The 22,997-nt window shown below is 36.9% G+C and overlaps 2 protein-coding genes across 3 annotated transcripts; both read left to right on the forward strand.

The window, feature by feature from the left end:
* The first annotated feature begins 516 nt into the window (after positions 1–516).
* On the forward strand, positions 517–4,813 carry LOC117907158 (2-oxoisovalerate dehydrogenase subunit alpha 1, mitochondrial-like). The gene is made up of 9 exons (XM_034820583.1): positions 517–800; positions 2,687–2,824; positions 2,967–3,149; positions 3,211–3,368; positions 3,449–3,548; positions 3,643–3,754; positions 3,922–4,061; positions 4,175–4,360; positions 4,467–4,813. The coding sequence occupies exons 1-9, from the start codon at positions 570–572 to the stop codon at positions 4,632–4,634; spliced, it is 1,416 nt and encodes a 471-aa protein (XP_034676474.1). The 5' UTR covers positions 517–569; the 3' UTR covers positions 4,635–4,813.
* A 142-nt stretch (positions 4,814–4,955) lies between these two features.
* On the forward strand, positions 4,956–20,823 carry LOC117907157 (serine/threonine-protein kinase CDG1-like). Of its 2 annotated transcripts, XM_034820580.1 has the most exons (10): positions 4,956–5,854; positions 6,596–6,723; positions 7,815–7,912; positions 9,068–9,390; positions 16,992–17,444; positions 17,587–17,747; positions 18,748–18,821; positions 18,949–19,096; positions 19,239–19,388; positions 20,509–20,823. In XM_034820580.1, the coding sequence occupies exons 1-10, from the start codon at positions 5,683–5,685 to the stop codon at positions 20,587–20,589; spliced, it is 1,788 nt and encodes a 595-aa protein (XP_034676471.1). In that variant the 5' UTR covers positions 4,956–5,682; the 3' UTR covers positions 20,590–20,823. The 2 variants fall into 2 exon arrangements, with proteins under 2 accessions (XP_034676471.1, XP_034676473.1); XM_034820582.1 differs by lacking the exon at positions 6,596–6,723 and having other exon boundaries at positions 7,810–7,912.
* The last annotated feature ends 2,174 nt before the right edge of the window (positions 20,824–22,997 follow it).

Genomic DNA, 22,997 nt, shown 5'->3' on the forward strand with positions numbered 1-22,997 from the left:
CCTTGGATAAAAGATAAGGAATCCAACACGACATGCGATGAATTAGAGTTAGTTTCGTTATAATTATTTTAGATGAAAAAGCTCCCAAGGAAATGATTGGAGTTAGGAATCGAGAAAATCAGTTTAACATCAAACTAGTTTTTTTGAAAAAAAAAAAAAATTATCTCTCCTTCCAAAATAATTATCAACTTAATATTTATTATTATATGTTCATTCAGATGACTTTTTTTAAAGAAAAAAAAAAAAGAAATAAGAAAAAGGAAAAGACTATTTGGTCGGAAACTCGGAGAAAACAAACAAGAAAAGAAAGTAATAATGGAAGGATAGGAGTGAAGATCTTTCACGACACATGTTTTCATCTGATTAGAATGAATCAGCCAGACGTGTTACACTGACATCCACGTCACATCACATCCACATCCACTCCCACCCCCACCCCCACCCCAACCTATCATGGAGAATACTTGGACTATATATGATATAGATGCTTCTCTTACTTCCTACCGTCTTTCATTGCATATCATCTCCCCGTTTTCTCCTCCTCTTGGGTGTCGCCCTTTTCATTTGGGATGGCGGCCTGGTTCACAAGGTCTGGAAACATTGCCCACCATGTCAAGAGAAACATGGGCTTCTTCTTCCGACCAGCTCCGACTCTGAGCGACTCTTCTTGGAGTCGTTCACCTGCATGCCTCGGAAACTCCCCCGCCCTGCTCTGGGCTGGGCGTTTGGAATCCACTAGAGCTCAGAAACTTGTTGATTCAGATTCTGAGAATGATGCCCCCCTCCGAGATGATGATCAGGTGATGCGCTCGCTTTTTCTGATTCCCCTCTGTTTATTCATTTCCACTCGACTAGGAATAAATTCAATTGACTATGAGAAACATAAATTCAATTCACTCATTCCTTTTGTCTCATTCATGCAGACATACTAAGTCCAATTTCTTTTGAGAGAAAAAAAAAAATTATTCATTTAAATAAAAAGTTAATTTCATATATCTTTTAAAATTCATACGCCCATTGCCACGCAAGTTATATTTTAATTTTTTCTTCAAATAAAAAACATGATTTTTTTTATATTAAATTTTCTTGAGTATTTATCATTTAATTTATTACTTTTTTTTTTCATTTAAAGAAAATCACAAATGATAAAAATGTGATTTTTTTTCCTTATCGAAAGTTAAGTGCTTATTTGGATATATTTTTTATTTTTTCATTTTTAAAAAAAATATAATATTATATAAAATATAATAATTACTATAAAAAATGTTGAGCCATTAAAAATTAAAGAAGCTATCCTATGCCCTTCAATGCAAATCTTATCCCTTTTTACTAGTGTCCACGTGAGTTAGTATCATAATAAATATCATATATGACAAAATCTTTAAACTATTTTTTTTAATATATATATATATATATATATAATTACGTAATAGGGGTATAAATAGGGCCAACCCGGCCTCAACCAAGGTGTTAAACCTAAGTACAAAATCTTATTATTATTTTTTAATTGGGGTTGATAAGATTAAATTCGGCTGATAAGATCAAACTCAAATTGGTTAAATTATATAATTTAAAATCCATTCATAATGGTTTTTAAAAAACATTTTTTTTACATATTTATATTAAAATTTAAATAATAAATAAGATAAATTTGTAAGATAATAATAAAAATAAGAGAGTTTATATATTTTTTTAAAAAGTGAAAATGTATATTATTATATTAGATGATATACATTACAAATTTTATAACAATATTAAATTGAGTTAGTTGAATCTTAACTTGAGTCCAATTCAAATTGAGTCCCGTGAAAAAATTTAATTTAAACTTAATTTGAGTATTGAAAATATTTCTCCAAATCCACTTAAATATCGGGTTAGGTTCATCTAAATTACACCCTTAATATATAATAAAAATAACTATAATAATTTTTTTTTTCAATCTTCAAATATCTTATCTGAAATCAATTATATAAAACAAAAAGAAACATACTAATTTCAAATTTTATAACATATAAAAGTAAATAGATTTAACATCAAACAATGTAAAAGCAAACACTATACATTAGTTTTTATGGGTTTGCAAGTTAGAATCTTTACCCAAAAAAAAGATATAAAAATAAAAACCATGTTGACAAAAAGAATAAAATTATATGAGTTGTAATTTTCTTTTTTCCTTTTTTTTTTATCAATATTTATAACATAAATATTGAAAAAAAATGAATAGAATTTTGAGTTTTTAAATTTAAACTACACATTTTTTGTACTTTTTATTCATCGTATATTACTTTCTAATGATGTAAGTATTACTTTGACCGTACGAGGAATTGTCTGAGACTTCAATAGATAGCAACTTTATTTTGAATTTTGACCATTTGAGGAGTTGTCTATGACTTCGATAGATAGCAATTTTGATGGTTTGGTATCGTCTTTGACTTAAAAATGTATAAAATTTGAATTATGGTTCCTATTTTATGTTTTTTTTTTCAAATGTGTCCTAGGAACACTCCTTTTCCCCTCATTCATTCTAATTTAATATGCACAACCATTTTTTTTTTTAAAAAAAAATTGTATTTTACCACACAGATTCCTAATTCATCACCATCTCTCAAAATTGTCCTAGGGAACACTCCTTATGTTTAGTCTTAATGCCTTTACTTTCTTCACTCATTTTCTTCTGCTGCAACAGGCCATAGATTTTCCCGGAGGAAGGGTGATGCTTACTTCTGAAATGCAATTTATCCCAGGTAACCCTCAACAGAGGGTCCACTGTTATCATCTTATGAATAACGACGGCCAAACAAATATGTGCAGCAGTTTTGAACAGGTACCTCCAACTTCAGTCCCACCATGATCAATATTGGTTTGGGAAATTGGAATAAACTTTAGAATAGATTCTACACTCTAAGAAGACCTTGGTCCATTCAAAGCTCTGTTTCAAATGATTTGTTGGGTGTTACACTCACCAGGTGAGCAAGGAAGTTGCAGTGAAGATGTACAGCGACATGATCACCCTTCAAATAATGGACACCATCTTCTATGAAGCACAGAGGCAAGGAAGAATTTCCTTTTATCTCACATCAGTTGGAGAAGAAGCCATCAACATTGCATCTGCAGCTGCACTCTCTCCAGATGATATTGTCATGGCACAGGTGAGCTTCAAGATATAGCTCATATTAGGATCTGAATGATTTCTGATTCAGTGCAATGCAGTACCGGGAGCCTGGAGTTCTGCTGTGGCGTGGTTTCACACTGCAAGAATTTGCCAACCAGTGTTTCGGAAACAAGGCTGATTATGGCAAAGGCAGGCAGATGCCCATCCATTATGGGTCTAAGAAGCTCAACTACTTCACTGTGTCATCGCCCCTTGCGTAAGATATGTAACACCATTGATAAACTTCTTATTAGATGATCAAAACTGAAAAGCTTCCTTGTGTTTTATGCTTGTCAGCACACAACTTCCCCAAGCCGTGGGTGCTGCTTATTCACTTAAAATGGATAACAAGGATGCATGTGTAGTGGCATACTTTGGGGATGGTAGCACCAGTGAGGTAACTCTGCAGGTTTCCCTCGCTCTTGTCAACAAAGGGTTTGATTTGGTTTGGTCGTTTGATTGCTCACTAGCATTGAAAATGGCTTGATCAGGGTGATTTCCATGCCAGTCTAAATTTTGCTGCTGTCATGGAAGCTCCTGTTATTTTTCTGTGTCGCAACAATGGATGGGCCATCAGTACCCCTACATCAGAACAGTTTCGAAGTACTTTTCATCAAACATTGATTCCCATGTTTTTTGCTTTCACCGTCTCTTCTAGATCGAGAATAGCTTCTGCACACTCCCCTTGGATTCACGAATTTCTTTTCGACTCACATGGTGGGATCGGTGGGTGTCGATTTATTTGATTCTTACGCACCCTTCTCTGACAGGTGATGGCATTGTTGTCAAGGGTCCGGCGTATGGAATCCAAAGCATCAGGGTAGATGGGAATGATGCTCTAGCTGTTCATAACGCAGTTCGTGCGGCTCGTCAAATGGCGATTCACGAACAGAGGCCTATACTAGTTGAGGTGCATTTCAAATTTCAAATTTCTGGCTAAAGTGTTCATCACTTGTAGGATCCACAGCTGAATTTATATATTTCCAGTCATGATTTTCTAAGGTGTTTGGTTTCGGCTCTCAGGCCCTTACATATCGGGTAGGACACCACTCTACATCGGATGACTCCACCAAGTATCGGCCGGTTGATGAGGTTAAGCACTGGGAAATGGGTCAAAACCCTGTAAATAGATTCAGAAAATGGGTTGAAAGGAATGGGTGGTGGAGCGAGGAAGATGAGTCTCAGCTCCGGAGCAGCATCAGGAAGCAGGTGGAAGCCAGAAATTAATGTTCCTTTGTCTTCTGTGAAGTTCAATCATGCATCTCTCTCACATCCTGCTTCAAACTATTCTAACTTGGTTTACACTTTCCTGCAGCTTCTGCAAGCAATTCAAGTTGCAGAAAAAATGGAGAAACCCCCACTTGCAGACTTGTTCAGTGATGTTTATGATGTTCCACCATCGATCCTCTTCGAGCAGGAACAGCAGCTTAGAGAAACTATCAAAAGGCACCCACAAGACTATCCCTCTGATGTTCCTGTTTAGGCCATGCTCGTGAATGAAATTCTAGGAATTCTAACTCTGGAAAGATTTAAATTTCAGAAATGGCCATGGGAAGCAAACGAAATAAGGCATCTTGGGGCATTTCTTTGTGATGTAACAGAGAAGCATAGAAATCAAAATAAACAAATAAAAAACCAGAGAGGAGAAGGTTATATGATTCAGTATGGTGTCTAAAATCAAGAGATGATAAATGATAGTGGGTTATGTATAAAGTGACTTCGAATGCCATCTCTGTCACTGTAATATTCATTCAGGTAAGATTACAAAAAAGAAAATGAACGAAAAAGTCATTTCTAGCATAATCCCTGGATTATGAACATTGGCAAACAAAAACAAAAAGGGAACTATTTTCCAGAACCCTGAAGCTGCAGTTATTGTTATCAGGAGGGGAAAAAAATTCTTTAAAAAAGGCAGCAAAGAAGGAAAAGTTGTATTGGATTCTAGGTTTTTTTTTTTTACAAAATTCGGGTCTAGGCAGTTGTGTACGGACAAAATTATTGTTGGGATAGCCATCACCTTCGTTTCAACTTTAGAAAGAAGGCAATCGACCCATTGTTGCTTCTAGTCCTCAATTTTCTCAGCAACCAAACACAAAGATGAATAAGGAAAACAAAAAAACAAAAAAAAAAAATCTGAAATCCAACAATTTTTTGAAAATCAAATTAACCCGTCAGCATCACAAAACCCATGAGGGTCACTTTCGGTGGATCCCACTTTCTGTCTAGCAATCTTGCCATTGTCACCGTTGAGGACGGCAATATTTTCCCGCCCTTTTGATTATGTGTTCGGTATTCGCATATACTAAGAATATAAAGTATATACTCCGAATGTTCTCTACCTTTCATTGTGAATTCTCAGAGAAAATGAAAGAGAGAATGATCTGGGTCTCTGGACAGCAATTGATTGGCCAGGCCCTCTCAATCCTGCGCCATGTCCTTCTCTTCGTGTTCTACGTTAAACCCACTCGTGTAGCAGTTCTTCATACCCCATAATCTGGAGATCCAGTTGGGGGCTTGCTCTAGAATTCTCCATGGATAGTCCTAGTTTGCCGTCCCGTGTGCTCATTGCGTACGATGCGACAAAGGATTTGGGTAAGGATGAGATTCAGGTCACCATAAAAGAAGTGCGAATGAGGGGTGACATTCTTCGTCGAGGCGACACGCTGGTTGTTTTTGGGGTTTTGCATAAAGTCCAACATCCCAGTAAGTGTTTGTTGAATTTTGTCTTACACCAGAGTCATCTTTTCTTGATTTCCTGAGTTTTGTGCTGGTATAGTGGGTCAAAATCTCAATTGGATTTTGTAGATTTTGTTATATTCGCATTAAAATAGAATCAATTTCTATTTATAGGTCAGGTTGGATTTTACTCATTTCATGAGATTGGAGTGTGTTTCCACGAAAACTGAAATCAATATTCTAATGTCAAATTGAAATTAGTGAAAAATGAACTACAAGAGCAATCACAAGGACAGTGTAGTAGGAATTTTGGGGCTCTAAAGTCTACTCTTATCTTTGAAGAACCTCATGACTGTATCACCAACTTGTGTAGCCAAGTAGTGGACAATATGCAAGTGAAAGGACTTGGTTACTAGAAGTTTTTCTACGTCTCCAAAATTTATCCAAATTCTTCATCTGAAGCCTATTTGATTTGTATATGTAGTTTACCAAAGGATATATCTTTACGGGAACAGGTTCCTGAGTGAAAGAGATGAAGCAGAAGGCTACTACTGTGTACAAAATTTAATTATTAAGGAATGAAAGCTAGTGTATCAATGCATGTAGCCATGTACTACTACTAATTGGTGCCCACAGCAAGAAATCTTGAAGGACACATCATACACTAGTTTGTTTCTAATTTAATTGGTTTTGAGCTCCTCTGACAACATCCTTTGATCTTTTACTTTCTCTTTTCTGTTTTTTTCTTCTTTCTTTTCTTTTGCATAGTGGGTTACCACACCTTAGCACTTGCTCCTGTGTCAAGCAATCGAGCAATGGTAGAAGAAGTCTCAAAGAAAGTACATATGTATGTGAACAAGCTTCTGCCAAGTGCTCAAGAGTGTGAAGATGAAGGGGTAATATATGTGCTCTAAATATTTTATATGGATATTGGGTTTTTTTTTTCCTGTTTATTAGGGGGAAGATGCATGATTATCTCTACTGAACAATCATTAGTTCTTTCATTGATGGTTTTAATAGGACCAATTATTATTATTTGAAATCTGGAATATCAAAGTGTAGTTTATCTTCTTGTTTTTTTATGCATACGTTAATATCCATGGACCAGTTCAAAGAAGAATTATATAAATCTATCTGAGGTTAGCAGTATCGTGAACCCCTAAAATCCGGGATTGGACTCCTAACCTTCAAGTTCTTATATTTTTGACACAACACAACTAATGATTTGATAAACCAAAATGTTTGAGCTAGACTTATATATATAAGCATATCTCTGTTCCAAAATTTATTGGAATGGTAATGTACTACATGATAAATGCCTTGTAGTAAAAAATTAATGAGGCATGTGGTAAATCTGGTGTAACAGTTACGTTAGAACTGGAAAACCAAAAAAAGAAAAGGGGAGAAACATGATTTTTAAGGAGTTCTCATTTTTGTCCAGGTGTTTGTCTTCATGGCCATTCTTGTCTTGGTCATTGTGTCTCTCTTTGGAGGTAGTTCATCTCATTTCTTTTCATTAGGTAGTTTCCATTGTCAATCTGAGATGAGCATGGAGTGTGTATCAATTTCAGATTTGCAATTTCTCTAACTGCCTTCTCAAGGACCTAAAAGAAAAATCCTCTTGCTCTAAACCTTATCTTCAATGGTAAAGTAAATTCAGTAAATCAGGAATTTCATAGTAAAGTGCTTCCACCAGTGGGATTGGATGAGCCATAATGTGTCTAGTATATATATATATATAAAGTTCATCCCTAGAATGTACTACACATTAGAAAAAATGGAAGAATGTTCTTTCAGGCAGGGGGCAAAATGGAAAAGAAAAGAAGAAGTTCAACAAGACTCCATCATGCACTAGAACTGGAATGCAATTCTATTATTCGCATTTTTACTTCTATATTCCAGATTCCCTTGAAGGAGATATGGTGTTTTTCCTTATTACTGTCTTCTGCTCCTCTCTTTAGTCTCTTCTTTCTCTTTTCAAGTTCAGGTGGACATTGAAGTTAAAGTTACTGCTGGAACTCCAATCAAGCAGGTTATTTTACAAGAGATTGTAGCTTATAAAACAACTTGGGTTATATTTGATAGGTGGGTTTCTTTTGCCTCCTTTTCTTAGCCTTTCTATAATGGGTATGGATTAGCATTGAAATTATGTTATACTTGATGACAATTTTGATAATTTGATGCATGAAGAACATTTTTCACCCCTGAATATAACATGTTGCTACATTGATGAGCATTGAGTTGGTTGGTATTTTTATATTTTGTTGTGTAAAACTTTCTTATGGAGAATCTTAATGGTGTGTATCACACCTTTGTGCTTCAAAATGAACATTTTTTCAGATTTCATTCATTTATTGTTGTTAATTATTTTTTCTGTAGTGTGAAAGGATAATGTGCATGCACGTGCATGAGGGGAGGGAGAAGGCAGAAAGGAAAGGAGAGAGGGAGAAGGAGAGGTTTTGGGGACCTTAATAGGCTTTGAAATGTCAAATTTCACTTCCTAAAGTAGTATTTCAAGTTAAGGTTTAAGCTTAAGAGAAAGATTATTCTAATCAAATATTAAGTAAGGAGAAGGAATTCTGAAAGAATACTCCAAAGTCATTTTTCTAGAAGGCACACGTTTTTTTCAATTCATAATTACAAACACATGCATGCATATATGAATGTATGTTTGTGTGCAGAATTCATGCTTAGAAACACAAATCAGCAAGGATCTATTTTTTAGGGAAGAGATTTTCAGGACTCTGTTTTGGTTCAAAAATTTACAATACACTAAAGAACTAATTGGAATTGATTAAGCATAATTTCCCCAGAACATCAATTAAATCATATCTATGAACATTTGGTTCTTTTTTTTTTAATGATGCAAATGTAATTTAGCTGTATCATCCAATCAATTTCAAAATATTAGACACTTTATCTCCCTAACTATGCACACATCTGTCAGGCCACAGAATGTACAAAGCAACCCTGCTTACATAGCCTTATTCCAAGTATTTATTATCGGATAGCACGATTTAACATGGTTCACATTGCTGCTCATTCTTTAGTACACATTTGTGTATACTTTTTGCTCATGGTTAATCATTTTCCTTACAACATGAAAAATAATCTTAAAGCTCTAAAACCAATTTTAATTATGTTATGTTTACTACATGATTGTGTAAAAATGTGTGTCTTGTTGTTATTCTGTTGCAGCTTTTGATAAACTCACTGCCTTCAATGATATTGTGGAAACAGGCACCTTAGACGGGATTTGAGGAACTACATTAACCAGATACCAAGCAAGGTTGCATTAATTCAAGATAACTTGTCGGTTAAGGTTCTAAGGTCCCAAACTACAAGTGGAACAGAAGTTATTGAAAATAAGTTGTTTTATTCTTTGAGTAAGCTTGTAGAGCAGTCTAATATCTCTTCCAGCAGCTTTCCAACACCAGCCAATTCCTCAGAAAGTTCCAATGTTGTTAAGAGCAACTTGATGTCTTCATTCATATACAGGTCACAGGAGCATAACTCTTCATTCTATGATGACTTTGGATCTTCCTCTAAGCAAGAAAAATCAGGTCAGAGAACTCACCATTACATAAGTGGATACCTTTTTTATGGTTTTCTTCCCATTCCAATTCCAGGTCCAATGCACCCTGTACCTATTATTCTACCTGCTCTATCAAATCCATTGAATACGATGTGAGATTTCATTGCAAGTTCCATACTTAGTTTTCCCCATGTGATATAATCTTCATGCAAGAATTGTTTCTATGATTAACTTTCCTTGACAAAACCTGTCTTATCATTGGTCTAATTTCCACAAATGGTGGTGTCCTATGTTGGATTGGTTTGAAATTAAAACTTCCTAGCACACATACACATGTGCACACATGCAAATCTTATGGACTGGATTTCTAATATTAACCATGTATATGCATACATACATAGATGCATAAGACCTATGCATATGTACATACAAATGTACCTCTAGATACATTTATATGGATTGGACTTCTGAGATTAATCATATTCTAATCTAATGGGTTAAGAAAGTTAAGTTCAGGAAATGCAATTTCTTGAGGATTGAAGAAGCCAAAATACATTTCATGAGTATGACGGATATGCCCATTGGAAAAGCTAAAACATCATATCCATCTTTAGGGTAAATGAATAGAAAGTTCTTTATCTGATACTCTTAAAAGTTATATTAGAAACACTATACTTAGACACGTGCAAATATTAGATCATAAGTGTACTTTAATGGCATGTTTGATATCCTATGTAAACATGGGTGTTGGTTTTGATGCATGCAAAAAATGACGGATGCAACATTTTCAAAAGAAAATAAATAAATTAGCTGAGATAAATTTGTAAGTGCCTAAATGATGTTTGATATTTATGCATTTTATATTACCTAGCAGGGCAAAGATGCTAAATTTGTTTTATTATTATATTCCTTTTAAAATTATCCTATAATTATAAAAATTCAAGAAAAAAAAATGTCTACATTGGGAAAAAGTATTATTAACAAATTGATTATACTTCATGCATATTTTGATCTTTTTTTATCAAATTGGGACAAGAGCCTGCTTAATACTAAATTTCTGATCTTTTAATTTTTATAGTAACAATAATACATTTCAAATACAGAAGTAATGAGTTTCAATGAGTTTAAAACAAAGGTTGCAGTCTCATTCTCTTGATTATTGTTAGATAGTGTACAGTTATTTCAGTTATTTACTTTTCTTTTTTTTTCCTTATTGTATTGTGGGTCCCACTAGCATGTATATATATACCCAAGTCCAATGTGTATTATTAATAGTTTTTTAATAACAAAAATTAGGGATTCTCCATTTTCTCTCTTTTCACATAGTATCAGAGCCTAGGGAGAAAAAAAACCTAATTATTTCCGGTTTATCCGTGAATTAATTTTGGGAAACCTTTTAGTGACTGTGTTTCATTCCGGTCACCTTCCCCATCTCCTAAAGCTTTCCGGTCAACAGTATCGCCGTCAGAAAACTCTCATCGCCGTCAGAAAACCCTCACCGTTGGCGAATTTTCCGGCGAAGTCCTTTTCCGACACCGATTATACCATCGGGTGCGCAAGGAAGAGATCTTCAAGTTTTGTCAAGGCACTGGAAAGAGAATCTCAATCACGCATTGGCCACGCATGTTTCTTCTCCGAAGGCCTGAACCTCACGCGCCGGCACGTGAGGGTGCATGGAGCACTTTCTGACAACGCGCTTCCACCTCCAGCCTCGCCTGACGCCGTCTAGCCACTCTCCATCTGTGCTTGTGTCACCCCGAGCCCTGCACGTGTCTTAGGAAGTGTTCTTCTACCTTTCCAGTAGTGCCACATTTGTTTTTCTTTACTATTTGGTCTCTCACAGCCGCGGATCCTCGATTTTTCTTCTTTCAGCCGCGATTTGAAGCCTTATTAGGGCTCTCTTCGATCCAAACATATTTCGTTCTCCAGATAAGTAGATATAGCTACTAAAAGTTCCATTTTTTCCTCTGTTATATCTGGATCTCCTATGATTACTTCGAAGAAATTGGTTGGCAGTGAAAATTATTTGTCCTGGTCTGCCTCTATGGAGCTTTGGTTTATGGGTAAAGGTTATGAGGATCATCTTATTACGCAAGAGGCGGATATCCCTGAGGTTGACATAGTACAATGGAGGAAGATAGATGCACAGTTATGTAGTGTGTTATGGCAATCAGTTGATCATAAGATTCTGCTTCTTCGAGCCTACAAAACATGCTTTAAATTTTGGAACCAGGCGAAAGGGTTTTACACGAATGATATCCAACGTCTTTATAAGGTGGCTTATTCTATTGTCAATGTCAGACAACAAGACATGGATTTATCTACTTATATTGGCCAAATTGTCTTTCTTAAGGAGGAATTCTTGATCGTGATGCTTCTTACTACTGATGTTGGGGATCAACGAACACAGATTGACAAGTTCTTCATGGTTCTTACGCTTATTGGCCTCCGTCCAGATCTTGAGACCGTCCGCAATCAGATTCTTGGCAGTTCCTCTGTTCCATCCTTAGATGATGTGTTTGCTTGCCTCCTCCGTATCTCCTCCACTCAGACTTTGCCATCTGATAACACTTTAGATTCTTCTGTGTTAGTTTCTCAAACTAACTCTCGAGGAGGACGCAGTGGTAACCGAGGTAGAGGCCAACGTCCTCATTGCACCTATTGCAATAAGCTTGGCCACACTCGTCACCGGTGTTATCAGTTACATGAGCGGCCTCCCCGCACTGCCCATGTGGCCCAATCATCTGATCCTTAGCCGCCTCAACCTCCGAGGTCCTCCACATCTCAGGGTATTTCCCTCACTGACAGTGAGTATGATGACTATCTCCGCTATCAGGCCACCAACTCAGCTTTTGTTACTTCTATTGCCCAAACCGGTAATGCTTCTGCTTGTCTCACCCACACATCTTCTCTTAGACCTTGGATTCAAGATTCTAGTGCTTCTAATCACATATCTGGTAATAAGGATCTTTTCTTTTCTATTACTGCTACCTCTACCTTACCTACTATTACCTTAGCTAATGGTTCTCAAACTGTGGCTAAAGGCATTGGTTTGGCACATCCTCTCCCTTCTCTACCTCTCACTTCTATCCTTTATACTCCTGAGTGTTCCTTTAATTTTATCTCCATCAGCAAAATCACTCATACTCTTAATTGTTCTATTACTTTTTCTGATATATTTGTGACCTTACAGGACCGGAGTACGAGGAAGATGATTGGCATAGGACGTGAGTCTCAAGGCCTCTATCACCTCACTTCGCCTTCAAATCCTGCAGTTTGCATTTCCACTGATGCTCCCCTCCTCATCCACAGTCGCCTGGGCCACCCTAGTCTATCCAAGTTCCAGAAAATGGTCCCTCGTTTTTCATCTTTGTCATCGCTTGCGTGTGAGTCTTGTCAGCTTAGGAAACATACTCGTGTCTCGTTCCCAAAGCGTTTGAATAATCGGGCAAAGTCTCCTTTTGAATTTGTCCACACTGATGTTTGGGGTCCTTGTCGGACCGCGTCTACTTTAGGATTTCAGTATTTTGTCACTTTCATTGATGACAATTCTCGATGTACTTGGTTATTTTTAATGAAAAATCGAGCTGAGTTATTATCTATTTTTCAGAAATTTTATGCTGAAATCCAAACCTAGTTCAATATTTCTATTCGTGTGTTACGCAGTGACAATGCCAGAGAATATTTTTCTGCACCATTTACTTCATTTATGTCCCAACATAGGATCCTTCATCAGTCTTCTTGTGCTCATACTCCTCAACAAAATAGGGTAGCTGAATGTAAGAATCGACATCTTATTGAAACAACTCGTACTCTCCTTCTCCATAGTAATGTTCCTTTTCTTTTTTGGGGGGATGTTATTCTTACAGCATGTTATTTGATTACTCGTATGCCCTCATCTGTATTACACGATCGGATTCCTCATTCCCTTCTTTTCCCTGACCAACTATAGTGTCAACGAAAGCTTTGATGCCAACAATGTTAGTTTAAGAACACAAAGATAAAACAATCACACATACGATACACGAGGTTTTAACGTGGTTTGACCAATCATGCCTACGTCCACGAATGAGAGAGAATGATTCCACTATACAATAGAGAATATTATAGAGGACAGAACTAGATACAACTATTGGGTTCCCGAACATCCCATGTTTCCCCACTCCTTGTATCCATACCTTACTACGAGCCCTCTCGCTTCACCGGGTATTTCCCGTTCTTCCTCACATCTCTATCCATCTCGTATAGTCTCTATAGGCCCATCTCCATCTCATAACTTTTTCCCCTTATGACCTAAAATATTTATAGAGATATTTCCAACAACCTTCCTTATTTTATAAGGAAGTCTAATATTATAATAATATATCAACTTGGAAATATTCTATATAATATTCTTTACAAAAAAGGAATCTATACTAATTAGGAATTTGGGACACTTCCTAACAATCTCCACCTTGAACCAAATTCCATGAAGTTAATCTTCAATCTCTCCATGACACAAACCTTTTTGTATCATATCACCACGAAAGAACAATCAACTCCACCTTCAGTGAAAATTCCTTTTGTTTTCATCTTGTGTGCTTTGTGATCTTTTACTCTTCCAGAAATCTTCAACCCAAGCTCTAATACCAGTTGTAGTGCCAACGAAAGCTTTGATGCCAACAATGTTAGTTCAAGAACACAAAGATAAAACAATTACACATACGGTACACGAGGTTTTAACGTGGTTCGGCCAACCATACCTACGTCCACGGATGAGAGAGAATGATTTCACTATACAATAAAGAATATTACAGAGGACAGAACCAGATACAACTATTGGGTTCCCGAAACATCCCATGTTTCCCCACTCCTTGTATCCATACCTTACTACGAGCCCTCTTGCTCCACCGGGTACCTCCCGTTCTTCCTCACATCTCTATCCACCTCGTAGAGTCTCTATAGGCCCATCTCCATTTCATAACTTTTTCCCCTCATGACCTAGAATATTTATAGAGATATTGCCAACAACCTTCTTTATTCTATAAGGAAGTCTAATATTACAATAATATATCAACTTAGAAATATTCTATATAATATTCTTTACAAAAAAGGAATCTATACTAATTAGGAATTTGGGACACTTCCTAACACCAACCACTTTATTTCCTTTTTCCTCATGTTTTTTGTTGTACTTGCTTTGTTCATATTCTCACTCCTGGACAGGATAAACTTTCTACTAAAGCCACAAAATGCATCTTCTTGGGATACTCCAGACTTCAAAAGGGTTATCGTTGTTATTCCTCTGAGACTCATCGCTACTTTATCTCCGCTGATGTCATCTTCTTTGAGGACTCACCATTCTTCTCCACCTCTGAGTCTCTTCCTGTTTCTAAAGTCTTACCCCTTCCCATTATCTCTCCACCTGATGCAGTGCCATCTCGCCCACTTCAGGTTTATCATCGTCGTCATCGTGTTGTTGTTCCTCCTTCTTTGGCCGAGGTACCTGCTGACTCATTTCCTATCCCTTCGGCTTCTCCTGCCCCGATTCTGCCTCCTTCTGCTGACTTACCCATTGCTCTTCGGAAAGGTAATCGATCTACTCGTAATCATCATCTCATTTACAATTTTTTGAGTTACCATCGATTATCTTCACCCTATTCTGCATTTGTTTATTCTATATCTTCTGTTTTTTTTCCCAAGAGCACCCCTGAGGCTCTTTCCCATCCAAGCTGGCGATAGGCAATGGTAGATGAAATGACTGCTTTACACTCCAATGACACTTGGGATCTTATTGTTTTACCCTCTGGTAAATTTACAGTTGGTTGTTGTTGGGTCTACACAGTTAAGGTTGGCCCTGATAGTCAGGTTGATCGCCTTAAAGCCCGCTTAGTTGCTAAAGGCTATACTCAGGTTTATGGTTCTGATTATGGTGACACTTTCTCTCTTGTTGCCAAGATAGCTTCTGTTCGTCTATTGCTCTCCATGGCTGCTATACGTTCTTGGCCTCTTTATCAGTTAAATATTAAAAATGCTTTCCTTCATGGGGTTCTTGTTGAGGAAGTTTACATAAAGCAACCACCTAGTTTTGTTGCTCAAGGGGAGTCTGGTTTAGTGTGTAGGTTACGCCATTCTTTATATGGCTTGAAACAATCTCCTCGAGCATGGTTTAGTTGTTTTAGTTTTGTTGTTAAGGAGTTTGGCATGTTTCGCAGTACAGCAAACCATTCCGTTTTCTATCATCATAACTCTTCGGAGCAGTGTATTTATTTGGTAGTTTATGTGGACGACATCGTCATTACAGAGAGTGATCAGAATGGTATTCAGAAACTAAAGCAACACCTTTTCACCCACTTTCAGACTAAAGACTTGGGGAAACTCAAGTATTTCTTAGGGATTGATATAACTTAATCTAGTTCCGGTGTGGTTCTTTCCCAAAGGAAGTCTGCTTTAGACATCTTGGAAGAAACCGGTATGTTAGATTGTAAACCAGTAGACACTCATATGGATCCAAATATCAAACTTATACCAGGACAGGGGGAGCCTTTAAGAGATTCTGGGAGATATCGACGACTTGTAGGTAAACTGAACTACCTCACCATTACTCGTCCAGATATTTCTTTTCCTGTAAGTGTTGTTAGTCAATTCCTACTGTCATCATGTGATAGCCATTGGGATGCTGTAATCCGCATTCTTCGATATATCAAAAGCACACCAGGCCAAGGTGTGTTGTACGAGAACAGAGGTTATACCCAAGTTGTTGGTTACACAGATGCAGATTGGGCTGGCTCACCCACAGATAGATGTTCCAGTTCCGGGTATTGTGTTTTTATTGGAGGTAACCTAATATCCTGGAAGAGTAAGAAACAAGATGTAGTGGCCAGATTTAGTGCTGAAGCCGAGTATCGAGTTATGACTCTGACAACATGTGAACTCATATGGCTGAAACATCTTCTTCGGGAGTTGAGATTTGGAAATGATGAATAGATGAAGCTCATCTGTGACAACCAAGCCGCTTTGCATATTGCATCCAATCCAGTCTTCCATGAAAGGACCAAACACATTGAAGTTGACTGTCACTTCATTAGAGAGAAGATCGCATCAGGATGTGTGGCGACTAGTTTTGTCAATTCAAATGATCAACTAGCAAATATTTTTACTAAATCTCTCAGAGGTCCTAGAATTAAATACATTTGTAACAAGTTTGGTGCACATAACATATATGCTCCAGCTTGAGGGGGAGTGTTAGATAGTGTACAGTTATTTCAGTTATTTACTTTTCTTTTCTTTTTTCCTTATTGTATTGTGGGTCCCACTAGCATGTATATATATACTCAAGTCCAATGTGTATTATTAATAGTTTTTTAATAACAAAAATTAGGGATTATCCCTTTTCTCTCTTTTCACAATTATATTATATTGTAGTCTCCCTTAGGTTCAAAGTGGGGGCAATACTAAGGATTATGTTGATTACCAAACATATATTTTACTTTCAATTTTGAAAGTTTTTTTTTAGCTTCTATTAATATTTAAACCTCTCCATTGATGTCTTTGTTATTGATATATAGTTCCTTGAGACAAAAATTTCCTGGCTTGTCTTTTAACGGATCCATTTCTTGGTAGTTAATAAAGAGAATTTGCATCTTCCAGGTATATGCACTGTAGGAGAAAAGCAATATTCTGCAGATTCTGAGGTAATCCAGAAACAATTTAAGTGCATCTTCCGAAAGAGATCCTCAGAAGCACCTGTTCTTTGTGCTGCTTGTGGGATGAAGACGATATTATATATCAAGGAGTCCATGAAATTCAGTTTTTCTGAACTACAACTTGCAACAGATGATTTTTCAAAGGAGAACTTGTTAGGAGAAGGTGGATATGGTCACGTATATAAAGGTGAGCTTAAAGACGGACAGATTATTGCAGCAAAGGTACGAAAAGAAGCGAGTATGCAAGGATTTGCTGAATTCCATTCTGAAGTCTTTGTTTTGAGTTTTGCGCGCCACAAGAACATTGTGATGCTCTTGGGTTATTGTTGCAAGGAGAACTTTAATATCTTGGTGTATGAGTATATCTGCAACAAGTCTCTTGAATGGCACTTATTTGGTAAGCAACCGTACAGACTACAGGTTTCAAATCCATTCCATCTCAATTTTTTTCTAGGTCTTTCACCAATTCAATCACTTGTTCTCTATGCCAAAATTAATCGTTAATTGCCTTCTTTTAATTTTTGCAATGATTTTTATAGATAAAACTGCCACTGTTCTTGAGTGGCACCAAAGACGTGCTATTGCGATAGGAACTGCAAAAGGATTGCGCTTCCTACATAAAGAGTGTCGTGGAGGTCCTATAATTCATCGGGACATGCGGCCCAGCAATATCTTGCTAACACATGACTTTGTTCCTATGGTATATTTATGCATCCTCTTCTTTTATCTTAATTTTGTTGCCTTATGAGGGAGATTTGATGTCCCATGGCACTTGAATCAGTCCATTGTGTTTTGCTTCGGATGTGAAATCAATCCATTTTGTTTGTATATAACATGTAAATGAGTTCATTTAAATACTGTTTTGAACAAGGGAATTCAAGATTTCATTAATTGAAAACATTTTTGTTTTATGTTGGTGACCTTGGAGATGCTACTTATTAGACTTGCAAATTTATCCCCAATTGCCATGCAAGATGCAATTGGATGGATCCATTTCCACGGGATGCCAAACAGGCCCAAAGTTGGTTGTGATCCTTATCTCTCTTACTTTCTTAGAAGCATGCTTTTCAGTCTCTTTCTAATTTCTTCCCCTTGTGTAAATATGGGTTTTTCTGATTAGGGAACCTCATTTTAGACATAGTGACAAATTCAGAAAATTTTGAATTATTGCAAAAATATATTGGTAATGTCATGATAAAAGTCAGGAAGCCAAGCATGATTTCAAGAGGGAAAGGAAGTGTGGATATCAGATAACCACAATGGCGTTTTCATTTTCACTGTATTCTCAATTTTTTAGGGATCCCTTGGATGAGTTCAGAGATATTAGACAACATTGGAGATGCATGCAACTAATCTAGGATTACAGTTAAGTCCTTCATGATAGATGGCTTATTGAAAATAACTTGAATAATGACTTAGCTTATGTTGAATACCAATTATACCCTATGGAAAAGACTTATGGTGGTTCAACTAATTGCTCAGTGGAAAGGTTGCTTAATTAGTTGTTCTGGAATAGCCCAAGTCAAAAGTATGTGTGCAGTATGAGCAGTTTTTTACCTGTTAATTAATTTCCCTTAATACTAGCAACATTCTTTTATAAACTTCGATTTATTTCATTGCTAAGAGCCTAAGAGTTCTGGTAGATTATGTATCAATTTCCTGATTAGCGAAGGCATACTTTTGGAATTTTTTTCTACCAGCTAGGTGACTTTGGCCTTGCCAAATGGAGAACAAATGATGACCCTGTTCACACAAGGGTACTTGGCACATTCGGGTGAGGGTTTATATAAGGTTTTTTTTTTTTGGTCAGATTCCATAACAAAATGTTGAGAATTACTGTTTTTCTTCTTTGTCTATCTGTTCAATTTAGATAATAACAAGCAGGCCTCGGTTCCATGCAGATACGTTGCACCAGAGTATGCAGAGAATGGTATGGTTTCTGTGCGAACAGATGTCTATGCATTTGGGATGGTCCTTTTACAACTGATATCAGGGCGCAAGGTGATTGATCCAACAAGAGAAGGGCATCAACAATCTCTAAGACAGTGGGTAAGTTCATCATCCAGCAGTCCAGTTTTTTGTGATTGCCACATTACTAATTTCATGTCCAACAGCAACCCAAAGCATGCTATGAACATTCTAGTTGAAATTGGTAAACTCCAAATGATTCTGTTTTGTGTGACAACTTCAGGCAGAACCACTTATTGTGCGGCTTGCGTTACATGAACTTATTGATCCTCGTATTGAAGATTCGTATGACACGTATGAATTGTACCTCATGGCTAGAGCTGCATACTTATGTGTGCAAAGCAGCCCTGAAATGCGGCCCTCAATGGGGGAGGTAATTGGACCTCATTGCTTCAAATTTCTATTCTTGCTTTCCTAGGGAAATCTCTAGTGCAAGAACTTCTTATGATTGCATTTATTGGCATGCTTTATCATTGCAGCTTCATAGTTTATCATATCTTTATATTTGTTAAAGCCATGGTTCAAAGACTTGGACATGTTGTGAATGATTTGAAAATCTTTGCATCAATCAACAAAAGAAAAAAATATCTCCAAATGTTTTATGATAAAGAAGTATAGACAAGGGAAAATAATTGATAACAAAGAGGAGAAAATTAATTGAAGAAAAAAACTAAACCTTAAAAATTCTATAAGAGAACTATGGCCTTCCAATCCAGTTCCACCCACAAAATCACCATCTTCTTCTTCTCAATGCCTCATGACCATGGTTCAAAGTCGGTAGTAACAAGTTCAATGTGGCATCATATTTTCTCTTGGCAACCCATCTTCTCTCCCAGCCCATGATTAGACCCCAGCAGCTTTTGTTTGGTTTTATAATAGAAAGGGAAGTGGGTTTATGAAATAATTTAATGGGCATGAATACGGTTATGGGTGATATTTTAATGGAGCAATCCTAAAGCATGCTTCTATCAAATGTTTGGTGTAATTTTGAATTCTTAATGCCTGCTTTTGTAGTTATTAAAATAATGTTAAATATGGAAATAGTTTTTTTCTATTAATTTGTTGAGTCAATTTAATTGTATATATTCATCTAAAAATTTCATTATTTTTTACGATATTTTTAGCTTTTTAACTGGCATTTGTGCATATCATCCAATACCGACCCAAGATGTTGTAACCAATCTGTCTCCAAACCTCCTGAGTCAACTGCCAACTCAACGACCTTGAACTATGGTTAAGACAAACTTCTGTGAATTAGATGCCTTCCCAAGCTACCAAATTTTAGACAGTGTGCTCCTACATCCTTCATTGAGATCAGTATATGCTAGAGGCCTATGCGGGTGGCAGCATGCACTGAAATTTGCAAAATGATTATGAGTGCTGCTGTACATTTAAATAATAATTCATAGATAATAAATAATATTTTGTTGTATAACTAGAAACACCATTGTCTTTTCATCTTCGAATACCTGATCAATGGGTTCTTGCTGCAGGTCACACGCCTTCTTGAAGGGGAAAATGAGCATTTACACCACTTAGGGGAGCAATTTATTCCTCATTATACAAAGTTATGACAAGGATGACATGCTTTTATTTTCATTTTACAGATGGTACTGCTTTTTCTCTCTTATTCACGTGGTGTTCATAGCTTCTCGCTATACCTCTATCGTGTATGTGTATGTGTGTATGAGAGGGGAGGGTTGGGTTGTTGTCAGTAGTTCATACTGTATTTGCCACTCAAATCTTTTCCCCCCACAGTGGTATTTTGGAAATATATTGGAGGAATACCTACATCTAGATTAGCCATATATCTTGTTTAAGTATTGCACCAAGCAAAATTATTTGCATACCTATTTGAAGAGATCAAGTGGTTTGTTAATATCATGTAATGGAATATGAAAGTCCTGAAATAGGCATGCAGTGTCTTCACTAATCATGATCAGCCCTTTTTTATTCTGTATCTTGTCAGCTTGTGTTGTTTGGACATAAACTGCTTTTCCCTCATTGAATTCCATTCTTGGAATTTCCTTTTCCTTTGATGCTTCTTCAGTTAATTCCTGAATTCTGAATTCTGCCCACTTCCAGATATCTTTTAGATCCCCAGTTGGTCACAATGGAGATCAACTAATCTAACCAGAACCTTGGCTGTTTTTCAGGGTATAACAGTTGGAATGAAACCTGAACCAGACAGTTCTGTTTGTTTTGTTAGGGTAACTAGGACCAATTGACACCTGCCACCTGAGTCCAATAATCCAAACCTTAGGTCCATGGAGACAAGGATGATGAACTCCATAATTGTACTGTTTGCATTAGAAATAAAAGGGTAACTGATGGCAATAATGCAGAAGATATGTGCCTACATAAGCATGAGCTTCCAACAGTTTGATTCCCCAATTATATTCAAATTGTCCCAGCCAGGTCTCCAGCCATAAGTTGATAAGTTGATAAGTATCCCCTATGAGTGACAGCTTGATCTGAAACCACTTCAACAACCCATTGGGTAGGCCACGCTGACCTCAAGATTAGATTGATGAGTTCTATTGGAAGTGGATCCGCTTGACAATCCTCTATAACATACAAAGAAGATCTTCCTGTCTGTGCTTTGGTTTTATTTTCCTAACACCTGAGGCTTTTCAATTTGACAGTTTTGGGTCTGATTGATTTGATAAACTAACATACTGCTGTTTTTCCATGAGAAATCAAGAAGATAAGAAGAAACTGTGTTGGATTGGAACTGAATGATGGCTGGTAGGCTCAATGAACTGGTTTTTTTTGTTAATCTTCATGGTCAAACCCCTCTTGGCAACCTTTGCTCATGAACCAAATCACCCACAATCAATCACTGGTTCAAGGCCTTGCAAACAAAATCCAAAAACACAACAGTTCTTGTAAATCCTTTTCAATCTTTCTAGTCAGCGGGGGAGACGGTGATGGAGACTGACATGATTTGAAGTCTCATGAATCAATGAAAGATATGCCTTCAGCAAGTGAAAGCGATGGAAGTCATTGAACAGGAGCACATCCCAACTAGATACGGATAAGTGTCAGGCAACCAATGGAGGAATCAAGAATGTCGCCACTTCCTCTATTGTAGGTTCACCCTCCATTCACATCCCGACATGTCACCAAGATTAGACTGCAGAGTCATTTCTAGCCGACGATCCCCGCCGTGGCATGCTCTCATTTGCGGGCAAGAAAAGATGGTTATAGATGCCCAGTGCCCTTGAATTGTGAGGGGGTGATTTTGGGGTTACTGGAAGCTCCATATACGGGCACAAACAACATCCAAATCTCAAAGTTGGACCCAACAACAGTTCTCACCACAAGGAATAATAAAAGGAAAAAAAAAAAAAAAAAAGCAAGAGATTCTTAGATAGAGATGGACGCCTCTTTTGAAAGACAAATGAGGTTAGCCGTTTATAGTGTCGGCTGAACTTTTGCCTTTTTTCCCCCTCTCCTTCACTCACAACATCAAATAAATTTCATGAAAGGGCCACCGTGCACTACTCACCAAGAGCAACCCCACCAATCGTTTATTGTTCAAGCTCTCAACAAGTTGACCATCTCTTCATTGTAGTATAATCAAATCTTTGGTTTCTGAGCTCAGCTCTCTCTCTCTCTCTCTTCCTTTGTCAACTTCTCCTCTAGGCCTTACATTATATATATACGACTTGGGTCTCCCCTTATTTGAACTTTCAATTAAACAACCTTTGAAATTAGGATATGGCTAGTGACCATGAATACCCCAGAGATATGGGGAATAAGAAAAAGGGAGTAAAGGGGAAAGTGATTACATGGAGCACTTAACTTTTAATGATGAGTTTTCTTTTTTGCCTTTTTCTTTTTTTTCCTTTTTTTTTTTTTAAGAAAAAAAAGCTCGTCTAAAAAGATTGGATTGGCTTTGGCTATTGTCAAAGCTGGAGTGGTAGGAGTGAACTTTTGAAAGGCCCATGTGACATTTTGAGGGGAATAAAATGAGATG

The sequence above is a fragment of the Vitis riparia genome, chromosome 18, assembly GCF_004353265.1.
Source record: "Vitis riparia cultivar Riparia Gloire de Montpellier isolate 1030 chromosome 18, EGFV_Vit.rip_1.0, whole genome shotgun sequence".
NCBI lineage: Eukaryota > Viridiplantae > Streptophyta > Magnoliopsida > Vitales > Vitaceae > Vitis > Vitis riparia.